General features: G+C 39.8%; 2 protein-coding genes across 10 annotated transcripts in view; one reads left to right on the forward strand and one right to left on the reverse strand.

The window, feature by feature from the left end:
• Window positions 1–430: 430 nt before the first annotated feature.
• On the reverse strand, window positions 431–10,324 carry LOC110989202 (fibroblast growth factor receptor-like). The gene is made up of 14 exons (XM_087142107.1): window positions 10,144–10,324; window positions 8,728–9,039; window positions 8,139–8,465; window positions 7,281–7,517; window positions 5,989–6,139; window positions 5,614–5,708; window positions 4,824–5,039; window positions 4,369–4,479; window positions 3,017–3,204; window positions 2,577–2,699; window positions 2,276–2,387; window positions 2,014–2,110; window positions 1,500–1,599; window positions 431–1,238 (listed from the first exon to the last, which is right to left on the reverse strand). Exons 1-14 carry the CDS (start codon window positions 10,202–10,204, stop codon window positions 1,161–1,163), a joined length of 2,208 nt encoding a protein of 735 aa, XP_086998233.1. The 5' UTR covers window positions 10,205–10,324; the 3' UTR covers window positions 431–1,160.
• Window positions 10,325–13,640: 3,316 nt separating this feature from the next.
• The window catches only part of LOC110989205 (cell adhesion molecule 3-like), a 161,793-nt gene continuing 153,572 nt past the window's right edge, over window positions 13,641–21,861 (forward strand). For 6 of the 9 annotated variants that reach the window (XM_087142069.1, XM_087142068.1, XM_087142074.1 and 3 more), the window contains exons 1-5: window positions 13,730–13,862; window positions 18,678–18,979; window positions 19,268–19,576; window positions 19,843–20,169; window positions 21,272–21,508. In XM_087142069.1, the coding sequence (XP_086998195.1) occupies window positions 18,910–18,979; window positions 19,268–19,576; window positions 19,843–20,169; window positions 21,272–21,508 (943 nt within the window). In that variant the 5' untranslated portion in view covers window positions 13,730–13,862; window positions 18,678–18,909. Of the gene's footprint in view, window positions 13,863–18,677; window positions 18,980–19,267; window positions 19,577–19,842; window positions 20,170–21,271; window positions 21,509–21,861 lie in introns of all 9 variants that reach the window. The other 3 variants (XM_087142071.1, XM_087142073.1, XM_087142072.1) reach the window with 3 other exon arrangements.

Consider the following 21,861-nt stretch of genomic DNA (forward strand, 5'->3'; position numbering starts at 1 on the left):
ATTAGCAAAAATCGGAACTACCTCATCCTCGTCATGACATTACCTCTTAAACACTTGGGATCAGTGCATGGGTTATCGAAGTATTATTAACAATTGAACAGACTACCTCATTACCAAATAAGTTATCTGGTGAACTTTACATCGATGATACTGTACTTTCAACAAACTTGAAATGTAGAACATGTGGGTAGAAGATGTGACGTAGAATGTAGATTGTGATCATTACTTTGCACTTGGACAGTTAGTCGACCGTGCACAATCAGTTCTTCTTTGTTTGTATGTTGTTTCAGTTTGTTTTGGGTTTCTTTGGTGGGGGTTGGTGTGTTTTGTTTTGGTTCGTTTTTTTTATCTGTTTTTTTTCTTCTTTTTGGGATACATTTGGAAAGTTTGCATGGTCAGGTGTCAACAAATTAGGTTTCCTATTACACCATATATAAACTATCTAAACTAAAATTATCTATTTTAATGAGTATGGGTTCTGAATAGAGCCAGTTCTGTTTAAAAGCAACATTCCTTACAAGAGATAGGAACAAACATGCATCAAAGATGTTCAAAAGTTTGCAAAGTAACTTGCCAGTTTACCCATTTTAAACTACGGTTACATCCTTTGTAAAAGTGGATTACAGGCACGTGTCCACGAAACATTTCTGTTCCTGAATCTTTCTACATATTTCTCTTATCCAATTTCCTGAAATGTGAAATTATACTAATTTACAAGCGATTTTAATCTACAAATTTTAAACCAAATGGAAAGTTAGAAATTTACATCTATCATTTCCCAACCCGAGTATAATTTCTGTCTGAAGACACATAAATATTTAATTCACTCTTCATCATAGGTTTGCAAAGCTGGGTAAAAGTATTTCTACAAAGCCACACGGGCTTACATTTCTAATAGAATAGGCATTCTCAGCAAAAAAGTGTCCTTCTAAGGACATACAGGTTTCTTTTAATAATAAAAGTAAAAGCTTTCTCATCATCCGTGGTAGTTCTACTTGGAAAAAATGTATTAATTGGCTGTTCTAAGGAATAACACAAAATGGCAACAACTCTACAGCAAAGGTCGTATTTGCTTTATTTCAGAATACTTTTCAAATGAAGAAGCAGTTTACCACGGACAACACAGTCTGATATAATATCGAAGCGAATTCATACAGCTGTCACAGTTTCTCATTGCTGGCTTCGATCATTGTCACTTCATAGATGCCTTCATCCAACTTGTGAAAGGTGATATAGTCCTGTTTACACAAACAGAAACATAGCATTAGTTAGTACGCGAACTTAATGAAAATGTTTATACACAAGAATTTAACTCACCCCAACGCATTCTGCAATCAGAAATAAAGATTTCTGACAGCAATTTTAGAAACATCCTGTAAAGAAGTAAACGTTCGATTTCTTTTGCAACGAATACTTTCACCTGAAGGTTACATCGTTTTAGCTTTAAGCTACATGGTATATATCCTGTGTATGATAACCCAAAGGTTATTGTCGCTAACCTTGTCTTCTGACAGCATGTCATTCAGTTGTTGGTGCAGACTCAGGAATGTTGGTCGGTCCTGAGGAATCCTCTGCCAGCAGGTGCACATCATGGCGTACCTGAGGAAACATGTTCAAAGGTAACTGGTTCTTGCAGTCACTCCTACTTGAGGAGTTCCTGTTTTTCTGTCAGACCCCTTTTTGATTTGTGTCGGAAATGTCTTAGGTGTAAGAATAACCTGTTTTTTCTTCAGGGTGGGAATGAAACGCCTCGCTAGTTCTTTGCTTGTTTCTGCATGGATGAATTTTTATTCAGGACATATAGAAGGGAGGATATGAATTCAGTCACAAACTGGAACACTGACACATTACACTTATTATACATTATATACTATAGGTTATTTAGAATCATCAGTTTGGGTGCAACATTTTGGCAGATCAACTCTTGCTGATCGACACATTCTATTCATGTTCAAAAAAGAGGGTATCTCTCCGCAATACCTCTTCATATGCTAATGTCTTTCGAATACCTACAGCTCTTTCTTGCAGTGTTGGGGCCTCGGCATACGATAGCCCTGTTGCAACTGGCTCACCATCGTCTTGGCTTTCATCATCGGATACGGCCTGGCACCTGTAAAATAGGAATCATTATTCAAGTTTGATAACTTAACTCCATTAACGTCAGTCTCTTAACAGTGACGTTCTACATAGTTCTATTATGACAACATAATTTGTACATGTTAATGAATGTCTTTCCTTAGAAAGCTGGAGGCCTGAAAGAAATCCTGTCACTCACCAAGTGTTACGATCTCCCACAGCAAAACTCCAAAAGACCACACGTCACTCTCTGTTGTGTACACGTCATCGAGTAGGGATTCCAGTGCCATCCATCGCATAGGGAGTGGACCCTAAAATTGAACGTGAAAATTATTTATCCTCTAGGATTTCATTTAATCCAGTCGTATTTTTCAGGAGAAAAATCTTCCACTGAAGTGAAGCATTATTAAAAACGACAAGATCTCTGTAGCTATTAAAGTTTCTAATAAACAAATGAAAGTCAAGTATAAAACAGAAAATTGTGATCTTGTATATGGTACCTGTGACTCTCGTTGGTAGATGCGAGTGTTCATGACATCACGAGCCAGACCAAAGTCAGACACCTTACAGACCAAGTCATCGCCCACCAGCACGTTACGGGCAGCCAGGTCACGATGCACACACTAAATGTTCGAGAAAAAAGACCTCAGTGCCATCCAAATAAATGTAAGTCCTAAAAAAGCTTACTTGTTCAACAACGACAAATCTAAAGTAAATATGCTTTACGATGTGAATCCCTTGAGGGTCGTTTGAATTTCCCAGCAGGCTATAGGACTGCATCCCAGTGATTTAATTTAATAGGGTAGATTGTGAAAAAACATCTTTTCACTGAAAATATATGTTGAAGCAAAATTCCTCACTGGCTTGAACTGAAACAATAAATTGTTAAATGCTGCTATTCAAATGCTTTACATAAACAACCGTTCTGTCAACGCTTTACCTTTTGTGATGACAAGAAGGCCATTCCGTTTGCTACATCCCTGGCAAATTTGATCAGAGTCCGTGAAAGAGATTTGCTCAAGCCAGGTATGTTGGAGTAATCCGAACCAGGATCCTTGTCTCGGTACCCCAACAGCACCTTCTTGAGGTCACCCTTGGCAAGGTATTCGACGATGATGAAAACGGGATCTACTTGCGAGATAGCAAGATGGATGAAAATGTGCATAATTTTTAATTTCCGTATTATGGATCAAGTTTTATATTCGTCAAGTCTTGTGGTTTGATAATTCTTTCTAGCTTGAGCTGTTACCTCAAGCTTGGGATGTTTTAAGAAGTTTGTATGGAAATTGGATGACTTGGGTCTTTTGTTATCAGTAGATATTTTGTTGCGTTTTCAGATAGTTGTGCAGTGATGTAGTCGAGTACTTTTTGAGAACCAAGTTCTCTACCAAATATTTTAACTAGTTAGAAGGGAACAAAGCTGAAGTACATCGGCAGTTGATGGTGCATGCATAAAGGTAAGATTACAAAGCAACATAAGGACTTCAGGCCATCACTGTTGGATTAAAATTAACTTTTTAGGACAAATGTACTCGGAAAGTACTCGGCTGAATACTTTCCGAGTACTTTTCTCCTTAAAACTTAAATTTTACACAACTGGGGGTGTCTGAAGTCTAACATTTATTTTGTAATCTTACCTTTGCACATTTACCATCAAATGCCTGTGCACTCTGGCTTTATTCCCTCTTACCCAGTTCAGTATTTTGTGGAGAACGTTGGTACTCGGAAGTACTCGACTACAACACTGTAGTTGTGCTGCGGGACATCTGTGAGGTACATTGTTTATTATTTGGAGGGTCATAGGCAGGGGCGGACAGGATGGAAAGGAGCCCGTGGCATTGCATACGGAGAAAGAGCAGTAATTAGCTTTTAATAGCTTTAATTTGCTTTTAACTAGTACAGTATTCGTCATGATCAACACTGGGATCGGCTTGTACACATCAATAATCGTTATGAAATCACCCTTCGCCCTTTCTACTTGGATCTCACCATTATACTGCTGGCGGTCTGGCAAGACAAAGAGCAACATTAGTGGCGTAAGTGGGATCCATTTTGCGGGGCGGGGGCTAATTTTCTCGAACCGCACAGAACGGGCACAGTCACAATCAAAATTGCGACAAGGCTAACTATTTCCAAGTCACGGCCCCATGCCCCTCGTTGTTCTTAGTTACGCCATCGGTAACATGGAATGGGTATACGCCTCCTTAGGGAAGGGCTATCTGAAAAGTCGGCTTCATTAATTAAGTACTTTATGGACGGCCCCATAGACTTGTGTGAAGTTTTATCTGTAACCTGATTCGGCGCAATGTCCCAGTAGCTTGACAACGTTTGGATGAGAACCAACTGTCTTCATCAACTTTAACTCGGACAGCAACTCCATCTTCGTCTGTCTGTCAGCACCGTCTACAAGTATAGAAAAAACACAGAATTTTTGGTTATTGTTGTGCATCTCAGTGGGAAATATTGCACAAGAATCACTTGGGTGACTGACTGTATGACATAATTATTGGTTCTATTGTGACTGGTTCCTGAGAGAGAATCTCCTGAAAATTCAAATAACAAGAATAAAGCGACATTAGGTCACCTCTCCGATCAAAATATCGCATTTTTCAAGATTATTGAAACGTAGTTGACCACTACCAATCTCTTCATGATTCGTTACCAGACACATCAATTCAGAAATACAACCATAAACTTGAAGGGTACATTATTTTCACCATAGAATCTGATCTCATTACTCTCTTTACCTTTGAGGGTTTTGATGGCAACTTTGGTCCGGTTGCCAGCTTCCTCGATCCCGAGAGCTGTACCAAGTAGGACTTTGCCGAAAGCACCTTGTCCAAGCTCCTTCTCGATAACAACGAGATCTCGCGAGAATGACAGATCAGGACCTACATTACTATACATCAATGTTGTGGTGGGACAAGTTGCAACACTGTCCGGAATGCTTTCATAGACCGCAGCTAGAAATATAAAATCAACAATTTTTTTGTAGATAAAATATGGACACTTTACAACCTAAATGATGTGCCATACTTTTTCTTAAATTGAGGGAATTCACCAAGAATACAATTTGACAATGCCTTACTAAATCCCCTTTATCTTAGTGATATTTCTTTTATTCCATATCTCTGCGTTGCTTGGCAGGGTGGCACTGCAAAATCAGAAGTTCTGTTTCAAGGTGAGTTCGTTCTGTATCACGGTAAATGCATTGGTTATGCAAAAAAAGTAACAGAATATTGTATTTTCAGAAAATTCGAGAGTTGAGGGGCCCTTTGGGTCACATTCTTGTCAATGAGCTCATCACATTCCTATTAGTTTTATTAACAGCAACTGATAGAATTCTATATGTCATCACGTTAATTCATTTTCAATCGCTGTTCTTGTTTCGTCATTTGTGTGATTGAGCAATTTTTGGATGAATGTAAATTTAGATTGCGAAATCCAACGCATTTACTAAGCAAGTCTGAATGAGAAGCATATCTAATACAGCAGGCACTGAAAATTTTTCTATCACTATCATTTCAGAACACTTGCCGTTAGGTTGATTGTCCTTTGATGAGGCAGCAACCATGTCAGACTCTGACCTCTGCAGCTCAACATGATGTTGTCGGTCAGGCTTAAAATAACCTCTGCAAATAAAATAAGTCAGGTTCAAGATCGGCAATCGTTCAGCTTTAGGAGCTTTAGGTTTTCTCTACACACACCCAGGGAGCAACGGCTCTACTTTCCAAGACCTGAAGCTCATGCAGCTCTCCCGTGAAGTTAAGTTCATATCATCCTCCCGCGTAGTGCCATGGCGCTGTCCAGCTGAGAATTGTAATTTAAGATACGCCACCCACTTTTAAAATTTCTCTTAATTTTTGTTTGCTGAAATGAATAAGAAACTAGACCAGAACACCAATATCTTACTTTCCATCGCTCCCAATGGTTGACTGTCCACGAGTGGGTTTCTGTCTTTCCCTCCTCTTCCTCATCCAACAAAATATGATCAGTCCACAAATGATGATCGCAGCAATGAAGACTCCCACCACAGCCCCAACCACGGCGCCACTGTTTGTAGCTATGAAGTACAAGACATTAGCATTTTGCAATTGACAACAGAAGGCTAATCCTCTTGAAGATTTTGAAACCAGTAACTCCTTTACATTTGAAACCATTTTGTGACCCAGAGCTGAAGTGGAAGAATTACTTTTCCTTTTGGCGTGGCTCTTCATGGCCCTAAACATTCTAACGTCTCGCCAACATTCAAAGGAATGCTTGCCAAACAATGTCTCTTTGAGGGAAAGGGACAGTCGTTGAGAAAGAAGGCAGTTATACCCCTCCCTCGTTGTAAGCCACTGTGCATAGTACTTTACAACATGTTCCGCATTTTGATCAATTTCTCATCTAAGGATATACCCAGGCTGCTCGCTCAAGGGAACTGCAAACTTCAAGGTTATCAGTGTGACAATACCATCCACTCATAATGTGACGTCACTGGACTAGTAACGTACTATATTGGGAGACACACCGTAAGGTATTAAACATTCTGCTGGCTTCCTGTGCTATTTTTTCTTTTTGATATGCTTTTTCTTAGAAAATACGTTAATTTCCGGCATGTTGAACTCGGGTAATGTTCCACTGCTTATCGATATAAACCAAAACAAAATAAAGGAAATTAGGTACAGGCCTCTATTCCCGCAATATGCCTCGAAGTATTAAAATTAACGATATCACAGAGAGTGATTTGAAACATTACATTCAAAGCATTTTGTGAAATTGGCGGAGAATTGCTGTGCATTGTTAACTTAAAACTATAGCAGAGAAAACTTGACGAAAAGAAATCTGTAAATGAATACCTTGAAGTAATAAAAAGGTAATGAAGAAGCATGACTTTTAAGAAACATTTCAGAAATTCCCACTATTTTATTTGGTTGAGCAAACATCTTTTCACATCAGTTGTCGAAGATGATATATTTTAAATATTGCAAGAATATCAGAAAAGCCTATTCAGAACTTGAAATTCATTTTTTTTTGTATTTACTTCAGCCTACATCACATATACCTAAACATGAAGACGGTCGAGAAAAATATGTGCAACACTGATGGGCCACCCAGAATTATGGAATGCTCTGCTGATTTTCAATTTCAGCTTTATAACTTAATATAAAGCAAAACACTGGTAGAATTAGAGTGTCGAGGGAAACACAGGGATTACTTACCTGGGCATATTTCTTCAGGAAAAGTTGCCGTTCCCGTTCCCACTGTGTTTGTAGCATTGCAACTGATGACCGTACAGCCATCTACTGGAGTGAATGGATGAGATCCTTGGCTGGTCGTGAATTCCTTCACAACCTGAGTACCGTTAAGGATGACCTTATGATTCATTGCCAGTGGGTTGGCATTCGATGAGCAAGTTATCACTTCATTAGCATACCCAATTGAGACCACTGGTACATCTGCAGGACAAATTGATACCACACTTGAATACAGTTGGACTGGTCACATTTTCAGAAACAACATTTTCAGGAATACACACAAAGTGAAAGCTGGCCCCTATCAAAAATTTCACACAATAATTCAATACAGAATTAAACTACAGTCATATTTTTCAATAAAATGAATGGTTACAATTGTACAAGTTACATCAACCAAAGAATAAAGTTGGTAGTCATGATCACTATAATACTTTCGAACCGTGCACGCACATGGGTGATGCCATTGTGATTGTCATTCTCGAGTCATAAACAAAACACACGCTACTCAACAACGTTGGATTATTAAACCAGTTCATGGGCAAGACCATTGTCTTTTGACACATATTGAGGCCCCCAACTTCTCAACCATGCTACTGCTGACATTTCCGACTAAACAAGTGAATAAAACTACCACTGATTGTACCAACTTGGCAATGTTCTTCACTTCATTTACACGCTTGGTAATCTTCAATTTAACATCAAGATGAGTAGCCTTTGGTGTAATTTCGGATTCGTTAAGAGGGGAAATAGGCGGAATAACAGAGGTTTTTGGAGACTTTGCGGGATGCGGTTACAAAGTAAAACCAAGTTCATCATACGTACATTGTACATTGAGAGTGAGTGATGCTTTCTGTGCTGGGGCGACCACCTGTCCTGTTGTTCGGCATTCTAGGATGGCTTCATTGTCTTGCCTTGTCGGTGTAAACGTCAGTGTGCCTGACGTGTCATTTGTACCATCTCCATTGTCAGTAGGTGCATCTTCACTGACACCTGTTGTTATGTGGACACTGTTCTTGTACCATTCCAAGTTGACAGCAGGTCTGAAGCCCCTGGCTGTGCATCTCAGCACACTTTCCACCGTTGCTCTCAGGATGACTGGATTGCCCGATGAGTCTCCATCAATTGTGATTCCATCTACAGTTCCTGCAACTACACAGAGAAATAAAATATGAAAGCTGTTACAACATTAAAAAAAACACGAGGTAAAGGACACGTGCATATTTTGATAGATAACGTGTACTGGTGGTGGTAAACCAAAAAACAATAAAAGAATCGTCATTCTGAAAAACATTTCAAACATGTACTTAATGAAAAATGATGTACAGTACATGTACATGTTTATACGGTACATGTAGGTGTGTTCTAGCCATGGCTAATGCATTTACCAAGTCTCGATTGAGTCTTCACCTACTTTCAACTTTGAGTGTTGCAGCCTGTCTACTTGGCGTTATTTCACATTCATATGTTCCTTCGTCTGTGATTTGTGCGTTGGTTATTTGCAGATCCAATTGAGTTGTTGGCGTCGATGATGATGTGATGACATCAGAGTTGTCATATTTAGTGTTAGACCCAAAGACACCTCCCTCAGTGGCGAATGTATCTCCTCCTTCACTCCAAAAGGTTACACCTGGCCCTGTGTAGTCAGGGTTTCTGCAGTACAGTGTTGTAGTGGCTCCCCGCAAGACAGAGGTGTCTTGAGGTCCAGTAAATACAGCAACTGCTGCTGAGAGGAAAGGGGGCGGGAGTGAGCGTAAATACCTACAAGAATACTAAAAATGACATAATGCAATCAATTTGCGAGTGTGACTGAAGGTGCACTGAAAGTCAGAAAGAAACTGGTTGTCATGTCGTCATCAAAACAAACGCACACCGGAAACAAAAATGGTAGCTGCCAACAACCCGTGTCGAAACAGGAAGGAATTGTGCTCTAGATATTCGGAACTCGTCAACAATCAAAGATTATCCACTATTGTTTTTTAAAAACCAGGTACTGAGTTGCCCCATGGCATATTGGAGTTAGACAGTCCTGACATTGTACAGTATACATTGACTTTTTCAAACCTAGCAGTTTTTTCTCATAGTTTAGTCAGATTTTTGTTACGATTCAGGTATACGTACGCCTATGTATACACAGGCAGACAAAGGCGGGGATTTCTTCATTGTACTGCCCTTTTTGTCTTGAAATTAATCCAGACAAATCTGGATGCTTAATTTGGTTGGGATGGAGAATGCCACCTCAGAGATGGATTTTTCTCTCAGGGTTTTTCATTTTTTTTGGTACGGGATTACTTGTCATTAATGTCACCGTTGTTGAAGCCAACTGTTCTCTTCATTTTGTCATTAAACGCACACACAAATAAGACTCTTACTGAAGTTATACTTTTTAGGGGGTATGCAACCTTTTGACGCTGACTGCATAAAAATGGCAATCAGCAGGCTGGGATTCTGACAGGGCTCAAAATCCTCAACTTCTGCGAACTTGTATATACTATATTTTGCGTTTATATACATTTTACACTAGTATACTTCGAAAACAATACCCACAACCCCTGTCCACTTCACAATTAAAAAAGTGCCGACTCTATCTCACAAACCCCATGTAATCCATGAAAATCACTGAATTATGAGGAATACTGACGATCTTTGCCACGAGTCAAATTTAGTGTAGCACGTGTACAGTCGAAAGTTAAAATCAATTGCTCATCATGACTTAGACATAAGTGCTTGGCTCCATCAACGGAATAAAAAATAAGAAATAGCTAATTAAACCAAGCTATAGCAGTATAAGCTCTATTTTGTGAACAGAATAATACATTATCACACCTACCTTTATAAATTAATACAATCCATACAAATGTGCAAAGTGACAGTCCGCGGATGAAATCCATGACACCACTAGTTTGAAATCAACTGCGGCAGTTTTAATGCAATATGATGGCAACTTATTGGAATTGGTTAACGCCGAAGGGCAGTAAAACTTGTATGCATGCGATTTATTTCCCTACTCCAAACGTAACAGGAAGTACAAACGTAATTAATTCTGGTCGATTTAGATGAACTTTGAACTTCTATAACATGTGATGATGTCTCGGCCACATAATCCAATAATCACATCTGCCCTACATAAATACCAATATGTACAGGTACGCGCTACATGTAATTCTGTTACAGAACAAACATTTTTTTGTCTCGTCGTTGGATGCACAGTGGACATAGCCCTTCCCCTTAATTTTGGCGGGGATGGGTGGGCAGTGGATCATTCAACAGTTTTCAGTGCCAAGCAAAATAAAAAAAAAACTTAATTACCCATATGCAATCAGTTAAGGGACAAAATAGTAAAAAAAAGTATTAACTCAATGCACAACTGGTTCAGAGAAGACAGAGAAACAAATTACAGTTTTTCGTATTTCATCAATCAGAATTGATTTCAACCGTTTCAGCTTGTACTGATATCTGCTTGAGGTGCTAACTATACATTCAGATCATTCGTCGTGGATTGGTTCATATTTAGGATTCATTTGGACAAATTTAAAATACGCGTACAATACAGATTTCTCGCACTGTGATTAGTCAACGCGTTCCAAACTCATGAAGGCGCGCTATTGTGAATCACCCATATAATAGTTACCCTATGACGAAAATACCAGGGAATTTTATAGCACCAAGAAATGCATGCATACCACGGAAACCTAATTCTATTGGGGGTGTCTACTATCCCATTATGATTTTTTTTAGATGAAGAAGAGTGCATGTCAGGGTTTAGGGGTGTTTAGAATTACACTGCTCATCAGAATAAACAACAAGTTGTCTTGATCTTATGGAATGATGATAATAATTTATTTATAAAGCGCAAATTTCGTAAAAATATGTTCAAATGCGCTGTACATTGAAAATAAGTATAAATACATGTAATCGGGATTTAAAAAACTAGATACACCAAAACCAAACGATAAAATTGAACAAATCAAATCACAGCAAAGAACTGTAACGTCCGTTACAACATGTACCCCCCCCCAAAAAAAAAACCAAGGAGACAAGAAGACAACTGCCAATGACATTTACCTTAACGTAACACCCAGTTTCCAATACCAAACACCCTATACCCAGCACTAATCAATTAAAGGCCGTTGAAGATCTGGCAAAACCAAGAAAGAATACTGTATGTACGTATATGTACGTATAATCATTTGCAAAAATTTCTAACTTGTTTGAGGGCGGCTGGACCCCTAGGGTAAACTCCTCGAATGGCGCCCAAGGTCTCACTGGACAAGAGGATGCGCTAATACACACCCGTTAAAAAACAAAAATTAAAGTTTTAATTCATACAGAATAATAAGTGCCATCTGGTAACTCTCAGGAAGACTTTGACGTGGCATGTTTTACTGGAAATTCAAGGTGACGACCGAAGTTCAGTTTTCTTTTCAGTTTCATACAGGTTACCCACGTCGATTTTTTTTACTTACCCCTCCCCTGAAATAGTAGTAGGCTATAACTATGCGTTTAGCTTCAGCTGCCCACCGCTGTCCAAAATAGTCCCGCAAGCATGGAGGTTTGAGTGAACGAAATAGCCTAAGGCAGTCTGAATTGGAAGCCACAGTCCCAACTGTGATTTATAATCAGCCCAGATTATGGCACCTCTCTTGCCGTGAATGATGAACTCGGTCCTAGAAATCTAGAAATTTGGTGAAACGAACCCAGAAGTCCCACCCCACGCTCGTGTTTTCTTACCGTAACTGTAGCTTTCTTGGGATACACAATGGAAAATGGTTTTTAAGAGGAGTTTATGCCTCGTGGAGGCACAGCCTCCGCTGTTATGTTAATGGCACACTAACTTACTGTTGATGTATAGGCCCTATTGATGGTAATTTCCGTGCAGTTAGTCCAATTAACATTCCTTAATTAACAAGTCCTTGCTCGGTGAGTCTGTATACACGCGGCACATGTATCTTACAGTTTCCTCATGATCAATCACAGAACGTACTCGTGAGGGAATTCGATCGCCTCAAAAACTTCCTGTGGATCCTACAGTTGCATAGGTTTTAATTGCTCCCATCATGAATCACCATATGGTTCAATAATCAACAAGTGGCAAGTGACGTGACATGATACAGGTGTTTTTAAAACAAAAACAACATTTGGCAGTTCTGTTTTCTGAATTTCAATTCGGCTGTTGATGTTATAGTAGCACGTGAAAATATTTACGAAAAATGTGTGATTCGGAGGCCACCAAAGTCCAAACACAAGTTCAGGGCCAAGAAAGTCCTCAAAATAAACCAACAATTTCTCTAAGCAAACAAAACTGCTATTATGGAGGACAAAAAGTGGCCATGCTTTTCTGCTATCAGAGTAGTAGAAAAGCAGATTTTATGTTCTGGTAACATGCAATTTCGACTTTTCTGCCACCTCAAAAAGCAGAGCAAACAATGTTTGGTTATCATTTTTATATTTTTCTGCTTTTATGCTTCATGAAAAGAAGAATTTACTTTTTCTTAATTTGCTGGCGGCCGAAAAGCGGCCATCTGCTTTTCTCCTTTCGAGCAGGCAGAAATCAGGGTCGAACGTTTTGGCAACAACCGTGAATTCTACTCTTTTGCTTTTTCACATACTGGAGGAGCAATTTTACATAGGCGGCTGAAAAGTGGCCATCTGCTTTTCTGCCTTACAAGGGCCGTGAATGGGGTCGTGAACCTCAGGTTATGACCATTTAAAAGGAAACTGTGTTTCCTTTGAGATGCTGTTTTCTCTGCCTCACAGTGACAGTGATACTGCCGTATAGGATTGGTCGGCAGAAAGCATTGTTAAGTATTGGTTTTAATTTTATATGTCTTCATTCCCATGCTCCCCCAGAACGGAAATGATCGTAACCTACAGGTTCATGACCCCATCCACTACCCATTGAGGACTCGGACAGAAAAGCTGATGGCCACTTTTCGGCCACCTATGTAAAATCTGCTTTTCCTTTATCGCAAAAGCAAAAAAAAAGTTGAATTCACGGTTCAATCCACTTTCCTGCTTGTTTGACAGGTACAAAGCAGATGGCCGCTTTTCGTCCGCCATCTAAAAAGAGCCTAAAACTACTTTTGTAGTAGCAGAAAAGCAGAAAAAGTGCATTACAATAAAATTGTCATTCTGTTTTTGAGGAAGCAGAAAAGTAGAAACGTCCAAAACTTGCATGTTACAAAGACGTAAAATCTGCTTACTACTATTCTGAAAGCAGAAAAGCAGATCATGCCACTTTTCGTCCTCCATACTGCTACTGCACAAAAGAGACGTTCAATTAAGTACGCACGAATTTCGGACTAGTTAGAGCAGGCAACCAGTCTACCCAGGTTTGCGACGGCGCCATGCATGAGGGCGCGGCACACACCATTTGGTTTTCAGCGATCCGCGCCGCGTTACATTGCCATTTTTAGGTGAGTCACAGCACCCCTTCGTTTACTTGTATACATTGGTGGTACAATTAACATAGTGGGGTGTTATCTGTGGTGTGGATATGTGGTCTGTGAAGTCATAGAGCTCCTTAGATGATGGTATGACCAAGACTGAGTGAGTATAGATGTGAATTCGAAAGTGTGGTAGGCCTAGCCTTCATTAGTACATGTCCTGTAGCCTACTGACTGTACTGTCACTGCCCAGCAGTGCCGAGACAGTTAAACAGGGCCCAACGAATACTCCTCCGTCCAGTCCCAGTTAGGCAGTCATAGGGATTTCCTTGGAAAACTTTATCCAGGACATCGGGGGCATAACTAAACAATCGCTTAATTTTATGAGCTGAAGTTGCACCGGTATGTTCACTACTTGTGCTGTAAAAAATCCGCTAGGTTGCTAATTGTAGAAAACTCGCCTTTTCTTCGTTTGGAGGAAAAAATGTTGTCTTTTTGCCATTTTCCCACTCTGTAGGAATTTTCGCCTGACTTGTACATTACACAGACTCCTTTGTATGGTTAAGTAATGGTACCCTGTACGAGAGCCTGTCTAGTTTGCACCCAGACTTCAGTACCTATGGATCTCGTTCAGGTCTGCAAGAGTACCTGTTGATCTACATGTAAGTACGCGTAGAAAATTACGGCTGTTTTGAGTCGCAGCTAATACGCAACACCCTTGGCTGGTTCCCTCTCCAGTCACACACTGTTTGTGGCAAATCATTGGTGGCGCGGCTCGCTCTCTGTAACGTGACACAAAAATGACGAAACAGCCGTTGCTTTTGTTCAAGGGGCAAACTTGTCCGGAGTGGGAAAACAGCAAAAAATTTTTTTTCCTTAAATGAGGAAAAAGCAAGTTTTCTACAATTAACAACCCAGTGGATGGTTTACACCGTAAGTAGTGAACATACCGGTGCAATTTCAGCTCATAAAATCAAGCGGATGTTTAGTTATGCCCCCGGATATCCCAGATAACTTTTTCGAAAGAAATCCCATTATTCGGGACAGGGCCCAGTATACGACGGAGGAGTATTCGCCGGGCCCTGTTTACGGGTCTAAGCAGTGCCAAGACCCTAGCCTAGGACTTGACCAGAGGCCGAGCAAAAGCATGCCCATGATTGGCCTTCATGTACGTTCATCAGACATTAAAAGTTACAACATGTTGGAGTAGGCATTCCTAACTCCACGAGTGTTAAACACGGTAAGCCCTACCAGTTTAGTTAGTGCTAGTACTTAGTAGTAGGACCTAGCTCCACTAAGTGGAGCGTTAGTATTCCTCTTTTGAAATTTTGGACGGGCTCGTCATACTAACGCTCCACGCCCATACATATACATGTAGTAAGGTGAAAACAGTTCTAAAAATTCCAAAGACTCACTAGACACGCCAAAATAGACATAAACGCCAATGTCAAACGGTTGGGCTTCAGTGATGTTTCTGACTTCAAAATCTGTCAAAATCCGACTGTTTTGGCTTGACACATGCACAGCACTTAAACTTTTCGCCACCTCAATTCAAATACGGGCATGTAGGGTTTCTGGTGCAATAAGTCTGTGGACGAACATGGTCCTCCAAGATGTACGCATGAAAGGGCTTTATGTGGTCTGGACACAAGACTTGTTGATTTTGATATTTGTGTAAGGACACAATACTGGCTAACAAAAATGGGACACATACATGACATAGGTAAAAATTCAATCTAGTGAAAGGTGTTTAATTTACTTTTAAATAGTGACAATAGACCACCCTCTATCAGAAAATAGCAATGGGAAGATAATCGGCCCAAGAAATTTTCTTCCATGCAGTGCTTTCTGTAGAGGGGGGCCTCATAAGTTAACGTTGGTTACGGTGTCCACTTTGCAGTCAACCATGCAATAATAAAAGTCAAAGAAAAACAATGTTGAGTTGTATTGTTGTGGTTAAGCTTTTCCTCCTTTCTGAAAGTCATCTTTAAAAAAAATGTTAATTGTTACTAATTTTACGATATCTTAATAAGGTGGACACCGTAACTAACGTTAACAAGTGTACTTTTTCACACACAACAATTTTAAATGATTTGCAGTTTGATGACTTGAGGAAAACAGCTGGTTGCGAAGCTTGCAAGTACTTCAAAGAGGACATTATCATTGACAACCAAAGAACAGATACCCTCAATTTCAAAGATCTTTGTCCTGTAGTTTAACGTTAGTTACAAAAATGACACGGACACCAAAAATTTCGAATCAAAGCTAACATTTCATGTGACAAGTTTATTATGACTTGCTTTACTGGAGCCCTCAAGGTAGTTGCCTCACCTTCAGAAAATTGCCTATGTTACTATGTGCAGGTGTTAATACATGCACATGCTTTTTCATTTCTTGGGAGCATCTCTGTGATCTACATATCTGATAAGCCACTTCAGCCTATTTTTAGATGCCCTACATGTATATGCGTGCAAGAAGGTTGCACATGAGCTTCACAGAAGTTGAAATCTTTGACATTGTGAACTTAAGTACATGTATGTATATTTAAATGTGCACCATTTCCAACATTAAACAATTCTGAGGAACAAGTAAATTGAGTCAATGACTATTTTATTTTTCATTCTAATCCTGTTTCTTAAAAACTGTATTTCATTGTGGAGCGTTTTCAGGAAGGTCTGCATCATCTGATCCAACCATTGAATCTTTTTCTCCTTTCTGGCTTCTGAAATAAGATAGAAGAAAAGTAAAATTTAAATAAAACAATTTTTTAACATAACCGGCAGTGGCTTGATTTGTAGAAACATAAAAAAAAATTCTAACAAGACCCCAGGGGTTCCACAAAGGCAAGTTCCCCTATCTGTGTAAACATCACTTGCCTACGTGTTACATCAACTTCGCTCCATTTACTTTTAATTCACTGCGAACTCGCCCCCATACTATTGGATGACAAATGGGGCGAATTTTAATACGAATGGGGCGAAGTCGAAAGTGCCGGTGTGTAATGAACGTGAAACACTGATGATTTCGTGAACTTGGCAAGGCTATTCTTTAAGTTTGTTCATTTTTGTGATGGACTTTAGCTTAAAAAGTGTAAATTATTTGTCGTTTTGCAATTTCAAGAGGGACTTCAGATGTTTACTATTTTTTTCTTCCGTTCGTTAAACATGGACACGATTCACACGAAACCATCCAAGCGGTCCGCTACAAAGCCCAAAAATCACCCATTGACTATCCATTAAAATCTTCCCTTTTACAATGCCATCTGACCTCTTTTCACAAAAAAATACAGAAAATAAAATCTATTTAAGTTGATACAAACCTTTTGGCTGCTCTTTTTCCGGATATTGGCTGCTCTTTTCCTGATTGTTGGAGGGAAAGCTGTCGCGCGCAGCAACTTTCTCCGTTCGTTACAAAGAGACGCGTAAGCGGCGCGCGGTGGACACGGTGCTTAAAATAGCTTCATCTCGGAAAAGACGTAATCGAGCCTAAAACAATTGACCTTTAGGTCATCCATGCAGGGTACCATTGCACGTGTACGACCACTAGTCAGACTGCGTTGATCACCAGTTAAAACATGTGGACATTTTACGTTAGTTACAAAATGGACACGAAAATTATAGCGATCGATATGTTGATGTTTTCTCATCCTCGAGGGTAATTATGGTCTAGCACACATTTTACACGATGTTTAGTAAGCTCATTTCGAATAAAAATGGCTTTTACAGGTAAGGGTGAGGCTTGTAAATGATGATTCTGGCCCTTTTCGTCATGGTATGGTGTGGTGGACACGATGTGAAACGAACGTTAACGCAGGTTCAGCTGCCATTTTGGAGCGTGGATTTATTTATTTTTTTTTTTGTAAAGGGCCAAAATATTACTTCATTGCTTAACTCAAAAAATATGACCATTGTGATAAAATACGTGAGCTATAAGTAAAGTAGTTGAGTTCATTAAATTTTGTTCAAGCAATGTCCCATTTTTGGGCGCCATTTTGAACTAAAATTTGCTCTTCAACGTGAATAAAAATTATAGACTCGCATTTACACTGAATTATTTATCTTTATTTATCTCTCAAATACATGTACAACTATAATCTCAAGCAAACATAGCTTGAAAATGGTTACATCATCTGATAAATTAAAGTTTTGCATCATGAAAGTTGGCCAGTATTGTGACCTTACACACTTGGCAGTGCTACTTGCTACCAATGACTGTTTCCTGGTCAATACATCTTGTGCCCTGACTACATATAGGCCTTTCCTGCGGTTTCCTAGAGGTATTTTTGGTGAGTTGTTGGAATTTTTGGGAACCGCTTTCACCTTATTATATGTACGGGCGTGGAGCATTAGTATGACTATGACAATCTCGTCCAAAATCGTCAAAGAGGAATACTGACACTCCACTTACATGTGGTTCATATAGAGCTAAGTAGGACCTAAGTAGAGAACATGAAAGTGGCGCATGAGTGGAGCATTTTTCCCATTTAAAATGGTGATGAAGCATTAGTGTGTGCTAGTTACTCTGAACAGCTGAATACCGCAGTCCATTTTTTTCTGAGCCAGACACAAGAAATGCATGTACATGTACTTTACATGTTATGTCTTTGACCATGATATACATGTACACAAAGTTTTGCCATGTATCTCGCATTACCCCGAAGAGCCATGGGGTCTGACAACCCCCCCCCCCGGGATGGACATCAAACCCCATAGTTCTGGGGTACAGTATATTGCTGTGTCCCTTAGTTTGTGGTTAACCAATCAAACACGTCAGTAGGCATGATCTGGATCTGGATGCATTAAGCAGATAGACTGCATCACATTAGATGTGGTGGCAAAATTAGGGACCCAGCAACTAGGTCTAGGCTCTATACAAGTACACCAGTAAGTTTTGACGTTACATGTAAATGTACATACATGTATATCCATGCAGGCCTGCATGTACCTTCTGTGATTTTGTTCTTTGTTTTTCATTTCAGAATAATTTTGATTACAAATTCAACCTGATGACACCAGCGTGGCAAACCAGAACTTGTTATTTGGAGACAGTGCATAAATAAATGGGACACTACTGGTGACAATCTGGCATCAGACGTAGTGATTTGTGGAACAGTGGGCTCTTTCTCTAATTCTTCACTTTGGATTGGCTGAAAATTCCTAAAAACCATTATCTGCCACTCTTTGAAATTGGATTAAGTGGAAGTTGGTACGATGGAGGAATGTAGAGGTGGTCGCTTGGGACTAATTTTGTGTACAATAGTTTTCGCCTCTATTCCGTTTGGTAAGTACAAAACTGTACATTTACTATGCATTACCATGTATTTGTACATGTAACAAGGCCCTATGAATGCAGAGCACAAATGCTTGGTAAAACATTCATGAGATCAGATGTGTTTTCTCAAACTGCTTTTGTTGGATTTGTTTTGATTATAGAATTGATCTATAGGGAAATTAAAATACGCACACTTGAGATTCTGTGTCGGGATTTCATTGTTACCTGGACTCTTTAAATAGTACCATGATGGTACCCACATTTCTGCAGGTAATTTCTCCTCCCATTTCCTCTCAGCAGCAGTTGCTGTATTTACTGGACCTCAAGACACGACTGTCTTGCGTGGAGCCTCTGCGACACTGTACTGCAGAAACCCTGACTACACAGGGCCGGGAATCACCCAGTGGAGTGAAGGAGTTGTATTTGCCAATGAGGGGGGTGTCTTTGGATCGAATACTAAATATGATAACTTTGATGTCATCACATCGTCATCAACGCCAACGACCCTGCTGGATCTGCAAATAACCAACGCACAAATCTCAGATGAGGGAACATATGAATGTGAAATAACACCAAACAAACAGGCTGCAACACTCAAAGTTGAAAGTAGGTGAAGACTCAATCAAAACTTGGCAAATGCGGTAGCACTGGCTAAAACATACGTACACGTACCGTATAAACATGTACTGTACATCATATTTCATTAAGTATCATTAAGTTTCATCAATGAAATGTTTTTCAGAATGACGATTCTTTTATTGTTTTTTGGTTTACTACCACCACTACACGTTATCTATCAAAATATGCATGTGTCCTTTACCTCGTGTTTCTATAATGTTGTGACAGCTTTCATATTTTATTTCTCTGTATAGTTAGAGGAAGTGTCGATGCAGTCACAATTGATGGAGACTCATCGGGCAATCCAGTCATCTTGAGAGCAACGGTGGAAAGTGTGCTGAGATGCACAGCCAGGGGCTTCAGACCTGCTGTCAACTTGGAATGGTACAAAAATAATGTCCAAATAACAACAGGTGTCAGGGAAGATGCACCTACTGACAATGGAGATGGTACAAATGACACGTCAGGCACACTGACGTTTACACCGACAAGGCAAGACAATGAAGCCATCCTAGAATGCAGAACAACAGGACAGGTGGTTGCCCCAGCACAGAAAGCATCACTCACTCTCAATGTACAATGTACGTACATGTATCATCCATTTGCTTGTAATTTGTAGCCGCATTCTGCGAAAGTCTTGTGAAGACCTTTTCCCCCACCTTCATGTCCATTTAATTTCCTCCCCCCTGCATGTGCGTATTTGGCTGTTTCTTTTGATGTGAAACTGAAGATTGTTGTTTACGTACATGTAACTGTTGTGGTAAACATTGGCAAGTTGGTTAAACTGTGCGTTTTTTATTGATTTGAACTGTGGAAAACTTCCAATAGCAGAAGCCGTTGTTAGTGTGCACAGTGCGGAGGTAGTGGGGAGAATGTTGATTGACTTTGTGGTAAAACTACATGTGCAAACAAGTCCAGTTGAACCTTGTTAATGAGAGGTCCTTCAGACTTTACAGATGACCTTGTTATCCACCTCGTGCTGGGGTACCCGGTACCGGAGACTTTGGCTTTATACGCAAAGCTGGGCTGCCCGAAAGATTTCAGACAAAGGAGTTTGGCCTTGTAACAAAAGACCATACTCGGAACAAAAGACCGGGCTGCTGGGAATTGGCAGCTTTTTTTTCAGTTGTCAATCGAGGAGGAAATCTGTCATTGTTTTGAAAGATTATATCACAGTTTGTGGCATTCAGCGTGAGCAGATTACCATAGCACAATCTGGGCTCTCTTTACAAGGTGGCAGCGCCGGCAGGCCTGGCTGAAATACTAGGGCGTCTGTAGATGTTGTCTGTTTATTAGAGTAGCCACCAGACAGTCATTCGCATGGGTGTAAATGTACAGTAAATGAAGTTACAAACTTCTGAAGAATTTTGAAAATGAAAAATCTTGAAAATCACCTGGAATACATCATGCAACTTCAAGAACTTGTATTATCAGGAATGAAATCAATCAATAACCAAGGATTAGGACTTAAAATTTTACTTGTTAGTGGAATGTCATATTAACAGTTCTTTGTTACTAATATTAAACTGTGTGTATCTTTAAATCATGGCTTTTGTTTTATCTGTGTTGACATTTTGTGTATAATATTTGGTATGTGTCAGTTTTCCCTTTATGTGTAATCAAAATGTTCACTGTGTTGCCACTCCAACTGTATTTCTGTGTGTGTATTGCTTTGTCCTGCAGATGTACCAGTCGTGTCAGTTGGGTATACCAATGAAGTGATAACTTGCTCATCGGATGCCAACCCACTGGCTACCAATCATAAGATCATCCTGAACGGTACTCAGGTTGTGAAGGAATTCACGAACAGCCAAGGATCTCATCCATTCATTCCAGTAGATGGCTGTACGGTCATCAGTTGCAATGCTACAAACACAGTAGGGACAGGAACAGCGACTTTTACTGATGAAGTATGCCTAGGTAAGTAATTTCTGTGTTTTCCCAGACCCTTCTAATTTAAGTAAGGTTTTTCTTTCTTTTGCATTCACAATTTAAAATCAAATTAACCTGTGAAATATTAGATGACCCTTTTGTCAAACACCGAAGTTATGTTGTGGCAGTCTCAATATTTGTACGTGTTATCATTACTTCGGGTAATGAAATCAAGGATTCCTCAAAAGCACCGTAGGCACTGCGCTTGCAACCCTGAAGAAACCTGCAGAGAGGAGACAATGAGAAGCAGTTACAGTTTTAGAGGTGGGAGGAAAATCCCAGAGGAATATTCTGGGTAAAACCCACAGAGTCAGGTAGGGACTGAATACCCAATCCACATG

Source organism: Acanthaster planci, linkage group LG10 (assembly GCF_054643075.1).
Source record: "Acanthaster planci isolate LZ-2023a linkage group LG10, COTS_SCS, whole genome shotgun sequence".
In the NCBI taxonomy this organism is placed as follows: Eukaryota; Metazoa; Echinodermata; class Asteroidea; order Valvatida; family Acanthasteridae; genus Acanthaster; species Acanthaster planci.